Source organism: Pseudopipra pipra, chromosome W (assembly GCF_036250125.1).
Source record: "Pseudopipra pipra isolate bDixPip1 chromosome W, bDixPip1.hap1, whole genome shotgun sequence".
NCBI lineage: Eukaryota > Metazoa > Chordata > Aves > Passeriformes > Pipridae > Pseudopipra > Pseudopipra pipra.
In genome coordinates, this window is record NC_087580.1 from 38228147 (window position 1) to 38243612 (window position 15466).

At 54.1% G+C, this 15466-nt stretch overlaps 1 protein-coding gene and 1 pseudogene across 1 annotated transcript in view; one reads left to right on the top strand and one right to left on the bottom strand.

Annotated features, from left to right (window-relative positions):
• The window catches only part of LOC135404681 (zinc finger protein 501-like), a 47352-nt gene extending 46005 nt beyond the window's left edge, over window positions 1-1347 (bottom strand). The window contains exon 1 of the mRNA XM_064639419.1: window positions 1286-1347. Coding sequence (XP_064495489.1) covers window positions 1286-1347 — 62 coding nt within the window. The remainder of the gene's footprint in view (window positions 1-1285) is intronic.
• Window positions 1-15466, top strand: part of LOC135405029 (zinc finger protein 271-like) — a 278014-nt pseudogene that overhangs the window by 140860 nt on the left and 121688 nt on the right.

Genomic DNA, 15466 nt, shown 5'->3' on the forward strand with positions numbered 1-15466 from the left:
TCCCTGAGGAGGTTTTGGGGGTCTCTGAGGAGCTTTGGTGTCGCGAAGGGACTTACGGGGGAGGTTAAAGGTCCCTGAATGGGTTTGGGAATCCCTGAGGGAGTTTTGGAGTCTCCGAGGGAATTGGGAGGTCCTGGGGGGCTTTGGGGGAGGGTCTTTGAAGCAGTTTTGTGGGTTTCTAGGGGGATTTACGGAGTCCCAGGGGGTTTTGAGGGTCCCTGAGGGGGTTTTTGAGGTCTCTGAAGGGGCTTGGGGGTCCCAGGTGGGTTTTGCAGGTCACTGAGAGGGTTTAGGGTGTCCTGGGGGGGAGATGAGGTCTCTGAGGGGATTTGGGGTGTTTTTGAGGAGGTTTTAATGGGTCCAGAGGTGGATTTCTGAGGGGGTTTCAGGGGTTTTGCCTGGATTTTGGGGGGTCTCCATGTCAGTCCTGTCTGGCCACGGCCAACTAAAACTCCTATGATGCCATTTCCCATCCCACCACAGCGCCTCTGCCAGCCCAGCGAACTGACCCCAGGGAAAGGGGATCCCAATTCCCTCCTCAAACCCCAGAGACCCCCAAAATTCAGCACACAGAGACCCCAAAGACAGGGGGGCCCGGGTGTCCCCTAAAGCCCAGCAGTGGGGTTCAGGGGATCTCGCAGCCCCCAGGGGAGGGGTCCTGGGGGTGCCCCCAAATGTCCAGGGGGAGCAGAACCAACTAAGGGGATCCCAGTGCCCCCAGTATATGCCAGTGACCTCCCAGTGACCCTCAGTGACCACCCAGTGTGTCCCAGTGACCTCCCACTGCCCTCCAGGATGACCCAGTGATCCTGCAGTGAGCACCCAGTAACCCCCAGTATGGCCCAGTAACCTCCCAGTGTCCCCCGTGTGTCCTAGTAATCTCCCAGTAACTCCCCAGTCCCTCCCAGTGCTCCCTGGTTCCCCCCAGTGTGTCCCAGTATCCCCCAGTAATCCCCCAGTGCCCCACAAAGCCCCCCAGTTGTCCCAAACATGTCCCCAGATGCCCTTGACCTTTCTGTGAGCAGGGTGGTGGGGCGTTTGTGTGGTCAGAGGGTCCAGGGGGGCTCCTGGGGTGAGATGGAGGGTTGGGGACATCAGGGATGGGGTTTGAGGATGGTGGGGTTAAATTTGGGGACAGTGGAATTGGGGGTGTCAAGGGGGGAGTTGGGGCCATGGGGAGGCCCTGGGGACATTGGAGACACCAGGGGGGTCTTGGGGTGTCAAGGGGCAAACTGGGGACACCAAGAAGGTATTGGGGACACCAGGAGGGGGTCTCAGGACTCACCTGCTCTTGGTGCAGCCCCTCCTCTTCCCCCCAGGCCTCTTTAACCCCCCCTTAATCTCCATTTTCCCTTTAATCCCCTCCCCTCACAGATCCCTTTGATGCTCCAATGCCACAAAAACCCTTTTTAACTCCCCCAAATACACCCAAAGACCCCCAACTCCCCCCAAATCCTCATCCAACCCCCCCAGATCCCTTCAAATCTCCCCAGCCCCCCCTTCAAATCCATTCCAACCCCTCCCCAAAAAGGGATCACCCAGCACCCTGGGACAGGAACAAAATGGGCTGTACTGGGGGCACTGGGCTGTACTGGGAGGGCACTGGGGGGGCCTCAGGTGTCTCACGACAACGTGGCCCAGCTCCAGGAGAGATCTGGGGAGCAGTGAGGAGGTACTGGTCTGTACTGGTCTGTACTGGTCTCTACCCCCAATCCACAAAGCCTCTCCCCAGCTCCCCCAGGACCCTCCCAGACCCCAAAGCCCCCCAGGCCCCCCCAGGCCCCTGACTTGGTCCTGCTGCCCCTTGAGCATCTGCAGCTGCTGCAGAACCAGGCATTTCATCAGCAAATGTGCAGGTGACACCAAGCTGGGGGTGTGTTGATGTGCTGGAAGGCAGGAGGGCTCTGCAGAGGGACCTGTCTGAGGAAGAGTGTGTCAGCAGGAGCAGGGAAGTGATTGTTGGGCTGGAGTGAGCGCTGGTGAGGCCACCCCTGGAGTGCTGTGTCCAACTCTGGGCCCCTGAGTTGAGGAAGGCCCTGGAGGGGCTGGAGCAGGAGCAGAGAAGAGCAGCGAGGCTGGGGAAAGGAGTGGAGCACAAGTGGTGTGAGGAGAGGCTGAGGGAGCTGGGGGTGTTGAGGCTGGAGAAGAGGAGGCTCAGGGGAGACCTCCTGACTGTCTGCAAGTCCCTGCCAGGAGGTTGTAGCCAGGTGGGGGTGGGGCTGTTCTGCCAGGAAGCAGCAGTAGGACAAGAGGGCTGGGTCTTGAGCTGTGCCAGGGGAGGTTTAGGTTGGATATTAGGAAGCAATTTCTTCCCAAGAGAGTAATCAGGCCTTGGAATGGGCTGGGCAGGGAGGGGGTGGAGTCAGCGTCCCTGGAGGTGTTGAAGGTGAGAGTGGATGTGGCCTCAGTGCCATGGTCTGGGAAGCACGGCGGGGTTGGATCAAGGGTTGGACTTGATGATCTCAGAGGTCTTTTCCAACGTGGCTGATTCTGTGATTCTGTGATTGCCATTCCTATGGCAGCACATGCTTGAGGCTCTATCCCCAGGGTGATAGAGATGTCTGTCCATATCTATCTCCAAGGTTAGTATGTAAATGTGTGGTGTTAGCAAAGCAGGCTGAGTTCTGGGCTGGTTGTAGAAGGAGAAAGAAGCCCAGAGGCCAGTGCAAGCAGGCAGCCCTCAGCTTGCACCTGATGTCCCCTCCCTGCAGGTTCCTGTCCTTGAGCCCAGGCCCTGAGGTGAGGCTGAGAAGTGGCGCGGAGGTGAGCCCAGAGCTGTCCCTGAGGTGAGGCTGAGAATAAGGGCAAGGCAGAGGTGCTGCTGAGGAAGGAGAGCCCCGTGGTGAGGAAGAAGGGAAACTGTGAGTGCCCATCCCCGAGCAGGTGCTGTGTCCATCCCCTGTGTGCCAGGTGAGCTGGGGCTTTGCTGCAGAGCTGCAGGCGCTGATTTGAGCGTCTCCAAGTGCTGAGATGGTGGGCACCCAGGAACACAAACTGTGCCTGGCCACGGAACCTGCAAGGAGGAGCAGAGAGAGCCCTGTCAGTGTGGGGGTCCAGGTTGTCCCTGTGCCTTCCCCTGCAGGCCCTGGCTGTCCCTGCTGGGCCCCTGTCCATCCCCATCAGGTCCCTGCCCGTCCCCCCCAGGCTGAGCTCCCCCCAGGAAGTGCCGTGGAGCTGAAGCTGCTGCCATCCCCCCCTGCAGCCGCTGCCCCAGCCAAGGGAGCAGCAAAGGCAGGGCCAGGAGCAGAGGCAGCATCAGGGGAGCCCTGGGGGGCCGGGAAGCTCTTGTGTGGGTCAGGAAAGAGGCGCTGGGCACGAGGCCGGGGCTGTGCTGAGCAGGCCCAGCCCTCACATCCCCCCAGCCAACGCCGGCTGCCCGGGGGGCTTGGGAGGGACCCCCAGCCCGTGTGCCCCACACTGAGCTGGCAGAGAGAGAGCCAGGGGACAGGGCCATGGGCAGGGCCACGGGTGAGGGACAGGCAGGGCCATTGCAGGGCCACGGTGAGGGCACAGCCTGTGGCAGCAGAGCTGCCCAGGGCCGGGGGCAGCCGGGGGTGTTGGTACCAGGCAGTGCTGGGGCCAAGCAGAGCATGAGGCCTCTTGCAGAGCCCTGGAGCAACCTCCCACTTGCCAGCCCTGCCCTGGTGGGGTGACACTGTCCCCTTCCTACAGGACACTCCCCCAGAACTCTTTAGGGGGGCCTTTTGTGTCTATTCCTGGTTGCTGATTCCTGCAGGGGACCTGAGGGAGCCTTTGCAATCCCATCCATATGGCACAATCTCCTCTCCAGAGTTTGACTCCCTGCAGACTTTGCAGGGAAATCTGTGCTGGCAGCTGCATCCTGAGCCTGAGGGCAGTTTGTATCCCTGAGTGCTGATCCATCCTGGGGACCCAAGGGATCCTCTGCCACTCCATCCATGCAGCAGGAGTCACCCTCCTGCCCTTGACTCCCTGCAGAGGAACAAGTGCCATCTCTCTGTTTGGGAGAAACCAGATGCTGCCCCTGGGCCATCAGAAGTGGTGCTGAAGCCTCTTTCAGCCCAGCCCCAGGTGCAGTTTTCTCATCCCCTCACCGAGTGCCCGCTCCCCCAGCTGGCACTGACCAACCAGGGCGTTTGGCACACGTGGTTTGGTGGTTTGGAGAAACTGCCCCAAACTAGTAGGGGGCCAGAGAACCTCGAGGAACAGCCTTGGCGAGGTGCCCACACTGGCAGGGGCCAGGGGATTGCTGCTCCATGGAACTGGCTGGAGCTCTGGGTGACCCTGAGCTGAAGGGCCTGTGACCTGTGGATGAGTCCAGGATGGAGCAGAGACCCCCCTGCAGCCCGGGAGGAGCCCACGCTGGAGCAAGGGATGCCCAAAGGAGGCCGAGAGCCTCTGGGAAGCCCCTGCAGAGCCGAGGGAGCAAAGCCCTGATTGTTCCCCCAGTTTGTTTTTGGAAGATATTTTTTTGGTCTAATCTTCATGGTTTTGAGTATTTTTTAGCTGAATCTCAACTTTTTGCAGTTTGGGGGGGCAGGGGTCTTCCTGCTGTTTCTAAGAGGGTTTTGCCTGAATCTCATTGGTTTGGGTTTTCCTGGGCTGAATCTTGGTGTTTTGGAGGTTTTTATGGACACAGGATGCCCGGTGAGTTCTAGAGATGGACTTGGGCAGGAGGAACCCCCAAGCCAACGCGCTCAGCCCTTGTTTTCCCCTCATCAGGATTTGTCCTTCCCAAAGCTTGGGCAGATGGAGGAGGAGGCTGTGAGGAAGAGGAAGATGCCTTGGGCCCCCCAGGCAGGTGAGGAGGAAGTCAGTGTCCCTTTGGGCGGGTGTTGTGCTGGCTCTGTCAGCCGAGCATGGCCCCGGCTGCAGGACAACCCCGCTGGCGCCGCCGTCCTGCCGGGGCCGGAGTTGGGGGGATGTCCTTGGCCTTCCCTGTGGGCCGGAGGCAAATCCCCTGCCTGTCCTTCTTGCTTCCTGCCCCAGGCCCCGAGCTGAGGACGGAGAGCCCGGAGGACAAATCCCCCCGTGAGACCCTGGTGGGAGAGGCCGTTTTGAAGGGCTCCCCGGCGCAGGAAGGCAGCGGGGAGGAAAAGGGCCGGAGATCCCCCCACAGGAGGGGCTCCAAAGCCATCCCAGGGTGCTCTGAGGAGGAAAGAGCCAGCCTCTGCCAGGAAGGCGGACAGAGCTTGAGGCGGAGCTCTGACCTGGTGGTCCCTGAGCAGCCTCCCAGCAGGGAAAAGCCCTTCAGGTGCTTGGAATGTGGGAAGAGCTTCAGCCGGAGCTCCAACCTCCTCTCCCACCAGCACATTCACACTGGGGAACGGCCCTACACGTGTAGGCAATGTGGGAAGAGCTTCAGGAAGAGCTCCCATCTGATCTGTCACCAGCGCATCCATACTGGGGAACGGCCCTACACATGTGGGGAATGTGGGAAGAGTTTCAGGGACAGCTCCCATCTGATCTGTCACCAGCGCTTCCACAGTGGGAAACGGCCCTACACGTGTGGGGAGTGTGGGAAGAGCTTCAGGCAGAGCTCCTTTCTCTGCACCCACCAGCGCATCCACACTGGAGAACGGCCTTACAAGTGCTTGGAATGTGGGAAGAGGTTTCAGACCAGCTCAAATCTCCTGCAGCACGAGCGAACGCACACAGATGAGAGGCCCTTCCGCTGCACCAACTGTGGGAAGGGCTTCAACCGGAAGTCCAACCTCATCACCCACCAGGGCATCCACACAGGGGAGAGGCCCTACAAGTGTAGTGAGTGTGGGAAGAGCTTTAGTCGAAGCTCCTACCTGATCCAGCACAAGCACATCCACACTGAAGAACAGCCTGAAGAAGGAGTGGGAGAGGTGGGCTAGTGGGCGGAGGGAGAGTGGGAGTGGATGTGCGATGGGGGTGCCTTGTTGTCCCCATACCTTGGTCCCTGGAGAGTGGTAGAGGCTGGAGAGAGGGGGAGCTGCGAGAGCCCTAAGAGCCTGGAGAAGAGGGAGCTCGGGTCCCCTGTGCCGAGCCAGCGGTCGGGGCCGTGCTGTTGGTGCCAAATTGCCCCTGGTCAGGCTGAACCCAGAGCCCGCCCACATGTCAGGGGGCCCGATCCGCTCCCTGCTCTCGTTGCCCTGGGGCAGCCTCTGGTGTCCCCCTGCCTTTGGGGCTGTTTGGTTGCCTTGGGCACAGCCACCCTTGTGCAGGGCTGTGCTCTTGGGTGTGGGCAGGAGGTGTTTTTTAGGGGTGCTGGGCTGGTTTGGTGGCAGAGCCCCGGCGGTGGGCGGGGGGATGCGGGTTCCCCCTGCGGTGGGGGTTGGTGTTGCTGGGTCAGGCCCCGCCAGCTCCACTGTCAGCCCGGTGCTGATGGGGGGGACACAGCGGGTTTGGGGCCCCCCAGGAGTGCCGGGGGTGGGTGTGGAGCCCGGGAGCTGCCGAGTGTGGAGGGTGGAGCGGGGAGATGCCAGAGCTGGGGGACCTCCGGCAGCCTGGAGGGAGGAGCACAGAGAGGGAGGAGCCCCGGGACCCCCGTGAGCCTGAAATGGGGGACACGGAGAAGGAGAAGCCTGGACAGTGGGGACCCCTGGGATCCGTGGGACAACAGACTGGAGAACCTGGAGAGGGGGAATGTCTGTGAATGAAGCATCGTGAAGACGAGAGTCACAGGAGAAGGAACCCTTTGTACCTCCAACACTCCCAGCATCCCTAAGTGGGACTCCCAGCATCCCAGACAGGGGAGACCCTCCAAACCTTAGAAGGGAGAGACCAGAGAGGGGGAACTTCTGGGAGAATTTTTTGGGGTAATCTTCATATTTTGGAGTATTTTTAGCTGAATTTCAGCTTTTTGCAGTTTGAGGGACTAAGGGTCTTCTTCCTATTTCTGAAGGTTTTTTGCCTGAATCTCGATGGTTTCTGAGCTGAATCTTGGTGTTTTGGAGGTTTTTATGGTCACAGGATGCCTGGTGAGTTCTAGAGATGGACTTGGTCAGGAGGAACCCCCAAGCCAACGCGCTCAGCCCTTGTTTTCCCCCCATCAGGATTTGTCCTTCCCAAAGCTTGGGCGGATGGAGGAGGAGGCTGTGAGGAAGAGGAAGATGCCTTGGGCCCCCCAGGCAGGTGAGGAGGAAGTCAGTGTCCCTTTGGGCGGGTGTTGTGCTGGCTCTGTCAGCCGAGCATGGCCCCGGCTGCAGGACAACCCCGCTGGCGCCGCCGTCCTGCCGGGGCCGGAGTTGGGGGGATGTCCTTGGCCTTCCCTGTGGGCCGGAGGCAAATCCCCTGCCTGTCCTTCTTGCTTCCTGCCCCAGGCCCCGAGCTGAGGACGGAGAGCCCGGAGGACAAATCCCCCCGTGAGACCCTGGTGGGAGAGGCCGTTTTGAAGGGCTCCCCGGCGCAGGAAGGCAGCGGGGAGGAAAAGGGCCGGAGATCCCCCCTCAGGAGGGGCTCCAAAGCCAGCCCAGGGTGCTCTGAGGAGGAAAGAGCCAGCCTGTGCCGGGAAGGCGGCCGGAGCTTGAGCTGGAGCTCCGACCTGGTGGTCCCTGAGCAGCCTCCCAGCAGAGAGAAGCCCTTCAGGTGCTTGGAATGTGGGAAGAGCTTCAGGAGGAGCACCGCCCTCCTCACCCACCAGCACATCCACACTCGGGAACGGCCCTATACATGTAGGGAATGTGGGAAGAGGTTTCAGACCAGCTCCAGTCTCCTCCAGCATGAGCGGACGCACACGGATGAGAGGCCCTTCCGCTGCACCGACTGCAGGAAGGGCTTCAACCGGAACGGTAACCTGGTCACCCACCGACGCATCCACACCGGGGAGAGGCCCTACAAGTGTGGGGAGTGTGGGAAGGGCTTCACCCAGAGGTGTCACTTGACCAGACACCAACGGACCCACCAGTAAGGGAAGCCCTACCAGTGCCCCGACTGCGGGAAGAGCTTCGGCCACTGCTTCCACCCCGAATGAATCCCCTGATGTTGAGGCAACCCCTGGAGTCCAGTGACTGTCAGTCCATCCCTTTTGACCAGAATGGGCCAGTCCCCTTTCCCAGGGGTAGCTTCTTCCAACAGAACCCTTCTTGGAGGGGTGTGTGTGCAGATTCCTTCTTTGGCTGGGAACCCCCAAGGTCACTCCTGGAGGTTGAGAGCAGAGATCTCCCCACGAGCGTTGATCTGGGGGAGTTCCATCCATCTCTAATTAAGAATTATTCCTTTTGTGGCAGCTTGAGTAGAATTGCTTCAACAATTGCTTTAGTGTAGAGCACTGTCCTATCTTATCCTGTACTCCTGGTAGTTTTAGTGTGTATATTGTGCACTAATTGTGATGAAGATCTTTTGTCTGATCATTTGTATCTCTAAATAAATTTGTTTCTATCAATAGATCTGATTTGCCATCATTAAAACCTGGGGGACCAAAGTGATTCAGTCACACCTCTGTAATTCCTCTAATCTGAAACTGTTGCCATGATCCAAGGCTGGATTGGATCCAGCAGCCCCCAGCACACCACAGGAAGTTGGAAGCTCAAGGCCTGCCCCCCCTTTCCTAGCCCCCTTGTACCCAAAGGCCCCCACGGGACTGTGGGACCTGCCAGACTATCCCTCCTTTTCCACCTTTTTCCTGTTCCTCCCACTTTCCCATTGTCCCCTCAATCCCCCATTTCCCCCCTGAACACTTTTGGGGTCCCAACCCCCACTTTTTGTCCCCTCTCCTGTGGGCACTGAAGGAGAAAATGAGGCTGCACACACAGAGTTCCATTGCGGGACTTGTCCTCCCATCTTTCCGCCGTCCCCCTTTCATTGGGGTTCCTTTGGAAACAGCAGCTGGGCTTTGTCTTTTAGTCCACCAGAATTCCCAGCATGGCCCCAAAGCAGCGCCCTGATCCCACACATTCCCCTCCCCTCATGTGCTGGCTGTGTTCAGCCACCAGAGAAAAACACAGGCTGCCATGCAGAGCGTTCCAAGTGGTTTCCACTTTGGTAAACAGCACTCTGGATGGAAAACACCAGTCAGGGCCAAAACACTCCTTTTGGATCTTGATTAACTGAATGCAGCTGCTGCTGCCTTAACTTGTTCCCACAAAAATTCTCAGGATTCCTTTGCTTCCAGGAGGCCCCACATGTCACAATGGCCCCTGGATTCCATGAGCTTCCCCAGGCTCCAAAGGTTCCTTTAGGTCCATGAGGCCCTGCAGTCCCCAAATGCCCTTTGGATTCTTGGAGATTTCCCATTGTCCCAGGGTCCCTTGTGCTTCAGAAGGAGCTGCAGTGGGACAGTGGCCCCTTTGTTCCGTGAGCTCTGCAGTGTTCCAGGAATCCTTGGGTTCCAGGAGAGCCTGCAGTTTCACAAGGAGCACTTGAATGCAGGAGGTTCTGCAGGGTCCCAATGGCCCCTGGATTCTGGGAGGTTCAGAAATATCTCAGGGCTCCCTTGGTTCCAGGAGGACACTCATATCAGCAGGAACCCTTGGTTCCAGGAGGTTTTACAGTGTCCCAGAATTCCTTTGATTTCATGAGGCCCTGGATTGTCCCAATGGCCTCCTGATTCCATCAGCCCCCTTGATGTCACAATGGTCCCTTGGTTCCATGAGTTTCCGCAGTGTCCCAGGATTCCTTTTGTTCCATGGGGAACTGCAGTGTCACAATGGGCCCTGAATTCCAGGAGTTTTGCCAGGGCGACAGTGCTGCCTTGATTCCGTGAGATTCCTCAGTGTCCCACGGCTCCTTTGGCTCCAGAAGGCCCTGCAGTGTCACAATGGCCATTAATTCCATGAGGTTCCACCAGGTCCTTGCTGGAACATCCATGGTTGTAATGCTGCCCCATCTGCAGAGCTGCCTCCAGCTCTGGGATCTGGACAGGCTGGATCAATAAGGCCAAGTGTCAGAGCCTGCCCTTGGCTCCCAACAACCCCCTGGAATGCTCCAGGCTGAGGGCAGAGGGGCTGGAGAGCTGCTCAGCAGGAAGGGACTTGGGGGTGCTGCTTGACAGCGGCTGGATATGAGGCAGAGTGTGCCCAGGGGGGCAAGAAGGCCAAGGGCATCGTGGCCTTTGTGGAGAAGAGTGTGGCCAGCAGGAGCAGAGAACTGATTGCCCCTCTGTGCTGGGCACTGGGGAGGCCCCACCTGGAGTGCTGTGTCCAGTTCTGGCCCCTCAGTGCCAAAAGGCCCTTGAGGGGCTGGAGCGTGTCCAGAGAAGGGAACGGAGCTGGGGAAGGCTCTGGAAAACATGTCTGCTGAGGGACGGCTGAGGGAACTGGGCTTGTTGAGTGTGGAGAAGGGGAGGCTCAGGGGGGACCTCACTGCTCTCTACAATGACCTGAAAGGAGGTTTTAGAGGGGTGGGGGTTGATCTCTTGTGCCAAGGCTATAGTGACAGGAAGAGAGGAAATGGCTTTAAATTGCATTGGCAAGGTTCATATTAGATATTAAAGTAACCTTTTTGTCACTGGGTATCTGTCGAAGGGGTCCCGGTCAAAGGGGGGAAGAAGACACACAACACACACGAGGATGGTGAGACAAAGAGATGTCTGCCTGCTCAGCGCAGCAGGCAGCTTTTTTATTCAGTTCTCCCACCTCTACTTTCCCTTACACAACACAAACATATTCTTACAGCAACATCCAGGAATGCAGCACCTGCACTTAGCCACACAGCTCAAGGCTGTGTCCATGGGAACTATCTAATAGCTCCACTGCTCTCACGGGAAATGGCCCACACTCTGCAACACTCCAAATCCTTCAAACTTAATTTGTGGGGCTGTGACTTCACCCCACAATTCCCCCTGTCTGTAATTGTGCCACAAAGACTGCCCGTATCGTATCCTGCAGGGCCCTTTGCAGGAGCGACACTAAACAAGGCAGCATCAACAACACAACCACAACCACCAACTTTTTAGATGTACAAGGCCCCCCTAATGGCTGTGCAGGGATTCCTGGCTAGATTCTATCTTCACACAGAAGAAACACTCCCACAGGGAGTCGACAAGGTGCATTCACTGCTGGAGTAGAGAATCCAAGTCGGACTTTACCGACACCAGAAGGAACCACTTCTACAGAAAGACAGTTCAGGGAGCACATCCCGTACCATAGACTCACCACGTGCTCGTTCTATGTCATAACCTACACGATGATTAAAATACACACAGTCTTTTACAAACAGTGACTCTAAAATACCTAACTTTTGAGTGGAGTGTTAACAGGCAACACATCATCCCAGCTATCAACACGATCACGACACCCACGCATGGTATGACAGTCCCGTTTCAATAAGTCACGCTGTCGGATGACATCCTGCACCAGGAGAGATGCTTCCGTGTCACCCAGAGGAACACCAACAAGACAGGTGTGAAATGGCTGCTCTGGATACACCAGTGATGCACAAAAGGTCGTGTGATTTAGTTCTTTCATTAGAGTCACCCAGATGTTCCGACTATGCCATGGAGTGAACTTTGACAGGTCAGGAACTGCACTGACGACTTCCAGGACCAACAGCAGGACGTACATACTGCGCAGGTATTCAGCAAGGACTATTATCTGTAGAGACAAACATATCCCTTTCCCCAAGTTATCAAGTCATGTGGATCAGACCATTGACCAGAGACAAGTTCTGCATCTGCATGCTGTGCTCTGTCCTCAGCTCTCACAGGGATCAAAAGATTATCAGTTTGGAGGAGGCTTTTTGTCAAGCACAGCACATTTTTCCTGAAACTCTAAAAGAAGGTAAATAAAGACAATCGCCAGAGAAGGTCAGAAGGTTTGAGACATACAGAGCTTTGTCTAGCCTAGAGACTGAGGGGGTTATCCCCTCATTCCCCCTTTCTGTTTTGAAGCAAATGCTTCAGGGCACCATACACTCTTTTCACAATAACATGTCCTGTAGAAGAATGTGAAATAGCTGTAACATGAGTGACCCTCTACAAAGCAAAGAAAATTTGGACAGATTTACAGACATAGGACAGCTTATTGTTCCTCCACGCTTGAGTGGGTGCTCCAGATGTAGGAAAAGCACAACCGAAGTGTTTAATGACATCATGGCTTTTTTGTCTAGTATGTGCATTAGCAACCACCACATGGGAAAACATGTCAGTGGACACATGGACATGCTTTAAATTACCAAATTCATTGGCATGAGTGTCATCCAATTGCCACATCTGTAAGGCCTTAAGGCCTCAAGGGTTAGTACCAAAATAGACAGAAGTATAGGCATTATGACACTCTGGACAAGAGTATAGGCATCATGACAATCTGGACAGGAGTATAGGCATTACGACAATCTGGACAAGAGTATAGGCATCATGACAGTCTGGACAGGAGTATAGGCATTACGACAATCTGGACAAGAGTATAGGCATCATGACAGTCTGGACAGGAGGCAACAATTAAGCGAGCAATAGAATGAGTCAAGCCAAATCGACGTCTGAAAGCTTCTGCACCTTGATAATAACAAAAAACTAATGAGACAAGACAGCTTGCTGGTGAATGTTAGGAACGAGTCTCAAAGTGACATCAAAAACAAAAGCATCTGCCCAGGCATTACCCTCTGTGAAGAAACCTCGCAAAGAGGTATGACTACAAACATGTAGCACAAAATAAGGAACAGGTCTCTGCAAAAGAGTTCTCTAGAGCTCGAACAAAACTTGAAAAATAAGACCTGGAGATGGACAATACAACACCGCCTGATAGAGTTGCTGTAATAAATTAACAACATATGCAGAGTCAGTAATAACATTTAAAGACCGAATAGAAAATAACTGAAAAGCAACAGTTACAGCTTGACATTCCATAATTTGAGGAAAACCCTCTTGATGAACAAGTTGATGTTGTCATCCACATTCTGCTTTCCACGCTACCGCAGCTTCACTTGTCTTCCTCGAGCTGTCTGCAAAGACTGTAAGGCCATCAAGGGGCTCTGCGCTGCGTAATGTTTTTGTCCAATTGGAATTGCCCTAAAAAAAAAATCTTAAGAAGGGAATGTGAAGGTAAATGATAAGAAATTTGGCCGTGGAACCCAGTTAAAGCAGCTTGCAATTCACATTTGTTTTCAAGGCACCACTCAAAGTAACGAGATTGTACAGGTACAACAATGCATGATGGATTTCTGCCAGAACACTCTACACACCTTTTTCTAACCTCAATGATGATTTGAGCTATGAGCTCAAACAATCCAGGAGCAGTTTTTTGAGCCTGATAAGGCAAAAAATAGCCACTCTATGATGTGCAGTAGATCAGACCAATGGTCAAACCACTGTACCAATGCCCCAAAAGGAACACTGTGATCTGCAAAAATAAAAAAATAAAAAATTAGACAATTTAACAATGATCAATTCGTGAAACAAATTTAGAATGTAAAACCTGCTCTACTCGCTGGATGGTTTGAACTGCTCTTTTAGTCAGTTCCCTTGGTTCCTGAGGATTGTCAGAATGTTTGAGTAGGTCAAATAGAGGTGCCAGCTGGGTGTTTGCCATTTCCAAATAGGACCTAATCCAATTCAAAGACCCTAATAGCTTTTGTACGTCAGTAAGAGTTCTGACATCAGTATCCAATTGAACTGGCTGAGGAATAACTACTTTCCGTGTAATTTTGAACCCTAAATACTTCCAGGGTTCCTCTCGCTGCACCTTCTCAGGAGCAACTACTAGGCCAAAGGATTGTAGACTCTTTCTGGTTTCAGTTTCCAACACACCCAACTGATCCTCAGTGGCCACAGCCAGCAGAAATATTACCTATATAATGACAACAAAAGACAGTCAGAAAATTACAGGAGACAATGTTGGAATCATAAACCACTGACAAATTATAGGAATATTGTCATTTCCTGGGAGAGGGTTTTCTATGTATAACACTTGTAGGGTTCTGCACGATTAATAGATGGAACTGAAAATGCGATTTTTTTCCTTCTCTATAACTGGGGTCTAACTGGATTGTGAAAAAGCAACCTGTCAAATTAATAACAATGGGTTATTCAGCAGAAAGCATAGAAGGGGTCAATAAACCAATGCTGACATGGTAACCATGACCGCCCCACCCGTCTGAGATCATACAACAGTCTTCATTTCACAGATTTTTTCTTTATCACAAAGACAGGGGTGATTAAAGGATTCTGAGATGGTTCAATGTGATCAGCATCAAACCGGTCTTTAACAAGCTGTTGCAGAGCCAACAGCTGTTCTGTAGGTATGAGCCACTGCTGAAATCACACAGGATCTCTATGTTCTAAAAGAAAATTCTGAGCAGTACCTCCTAGTCTCACAACCCAAACCCCTGGCGTGAGCACAGGCCAGGAGGCCGGCCAGGATGTCCGTGCAATGATAGTTACGTCAGGTCCCGAATGCAGAAGTTCGTCCGCCTGGACAACAGACAGCAAACTTCGAGTATCGTAGAGAGCGCAGGTCAGCTGTGGACGTTGTGCAGAGATCGGCACCGACCAAAAGACTTGTGGTGCATCAGTAGAACCAAATCCTCCATCCCGACGCTCACAAGGCTCTGCTTGGGGAACACAACTCAGAAAAGATACAAACTGAGCTACTCGTGTCCCTTTAGGAATTGTCACTGAAGGATAAGGTGTGGAGACCATAGCACAAATCTGCCTCGTACAGTTAGCATCAATGACTGCAACATGAACAAAAAATCCCCAAATCCCGCAATTGTGCTACTAGAATGGCTGATTAACAAGGCACTTAACCCACGCTGCCTTCGTACAACGCTAAACATCCACCAGTCAGATTATGTGATCAATACGTCTGGTATAGAACAAGCAGCAGTCACAAGCATTGAGGACATTTTTCTGAAAACACAGCTGCCACAGGCAGGGCACATCCCAAGGATGAAGGACTAGCTGTTTCACAATGAATATTGTCACCAGCTGCCGCATGAAAGGAGCCCCGAAGAGAAGACACAAGGACTCCCTGAAACGACATCGCAACCCTGGCCACACTGATCAACATAACTGGTGTACTCTGGTCTCCAGTCAGGAGGCCTAGAGACACACTATCTGTAACGCTGTAGATGCTTCTGAGAAAGGACGCAGGATGGCCCTGACAGTCTGCAGGGCCCCCCCACAACAGGCTGATCAAGCAGGGCAGCAACATCGATAACCCTTGATTTAAACCCTGGAAAACACAGAAAAGTTCAAACGACCCTGCCTCCTGCACAGCCCACACAGCTACAGCCCATGGGCAGCATGACACATGAAAAAAACCAGCACCAGGGGAAAGGCTCCACCTGAGATTTAACCACTATAAACCTTTGAAACAAGGCTGAAATAGAACACCAAATTTGTGTAAAATCTCTTATTTAACTTCAGTCCTGATCATATGGCTAGCCAGACAGGGCTAGTCTTGAAATAACTAAAACCTCACCAGTCTTCATAAGAGTGGAATTAGTCATGGTGGGAATTTGAAGAATTCATATACCATTCAGAATAAGGAGTCACTATGGTTCAACAGAATCATGTTACACATCCCTAAAATCTTGACACCAGCAGAAAGTATTTGTAAGTTTACACAGTTACACCTTCACG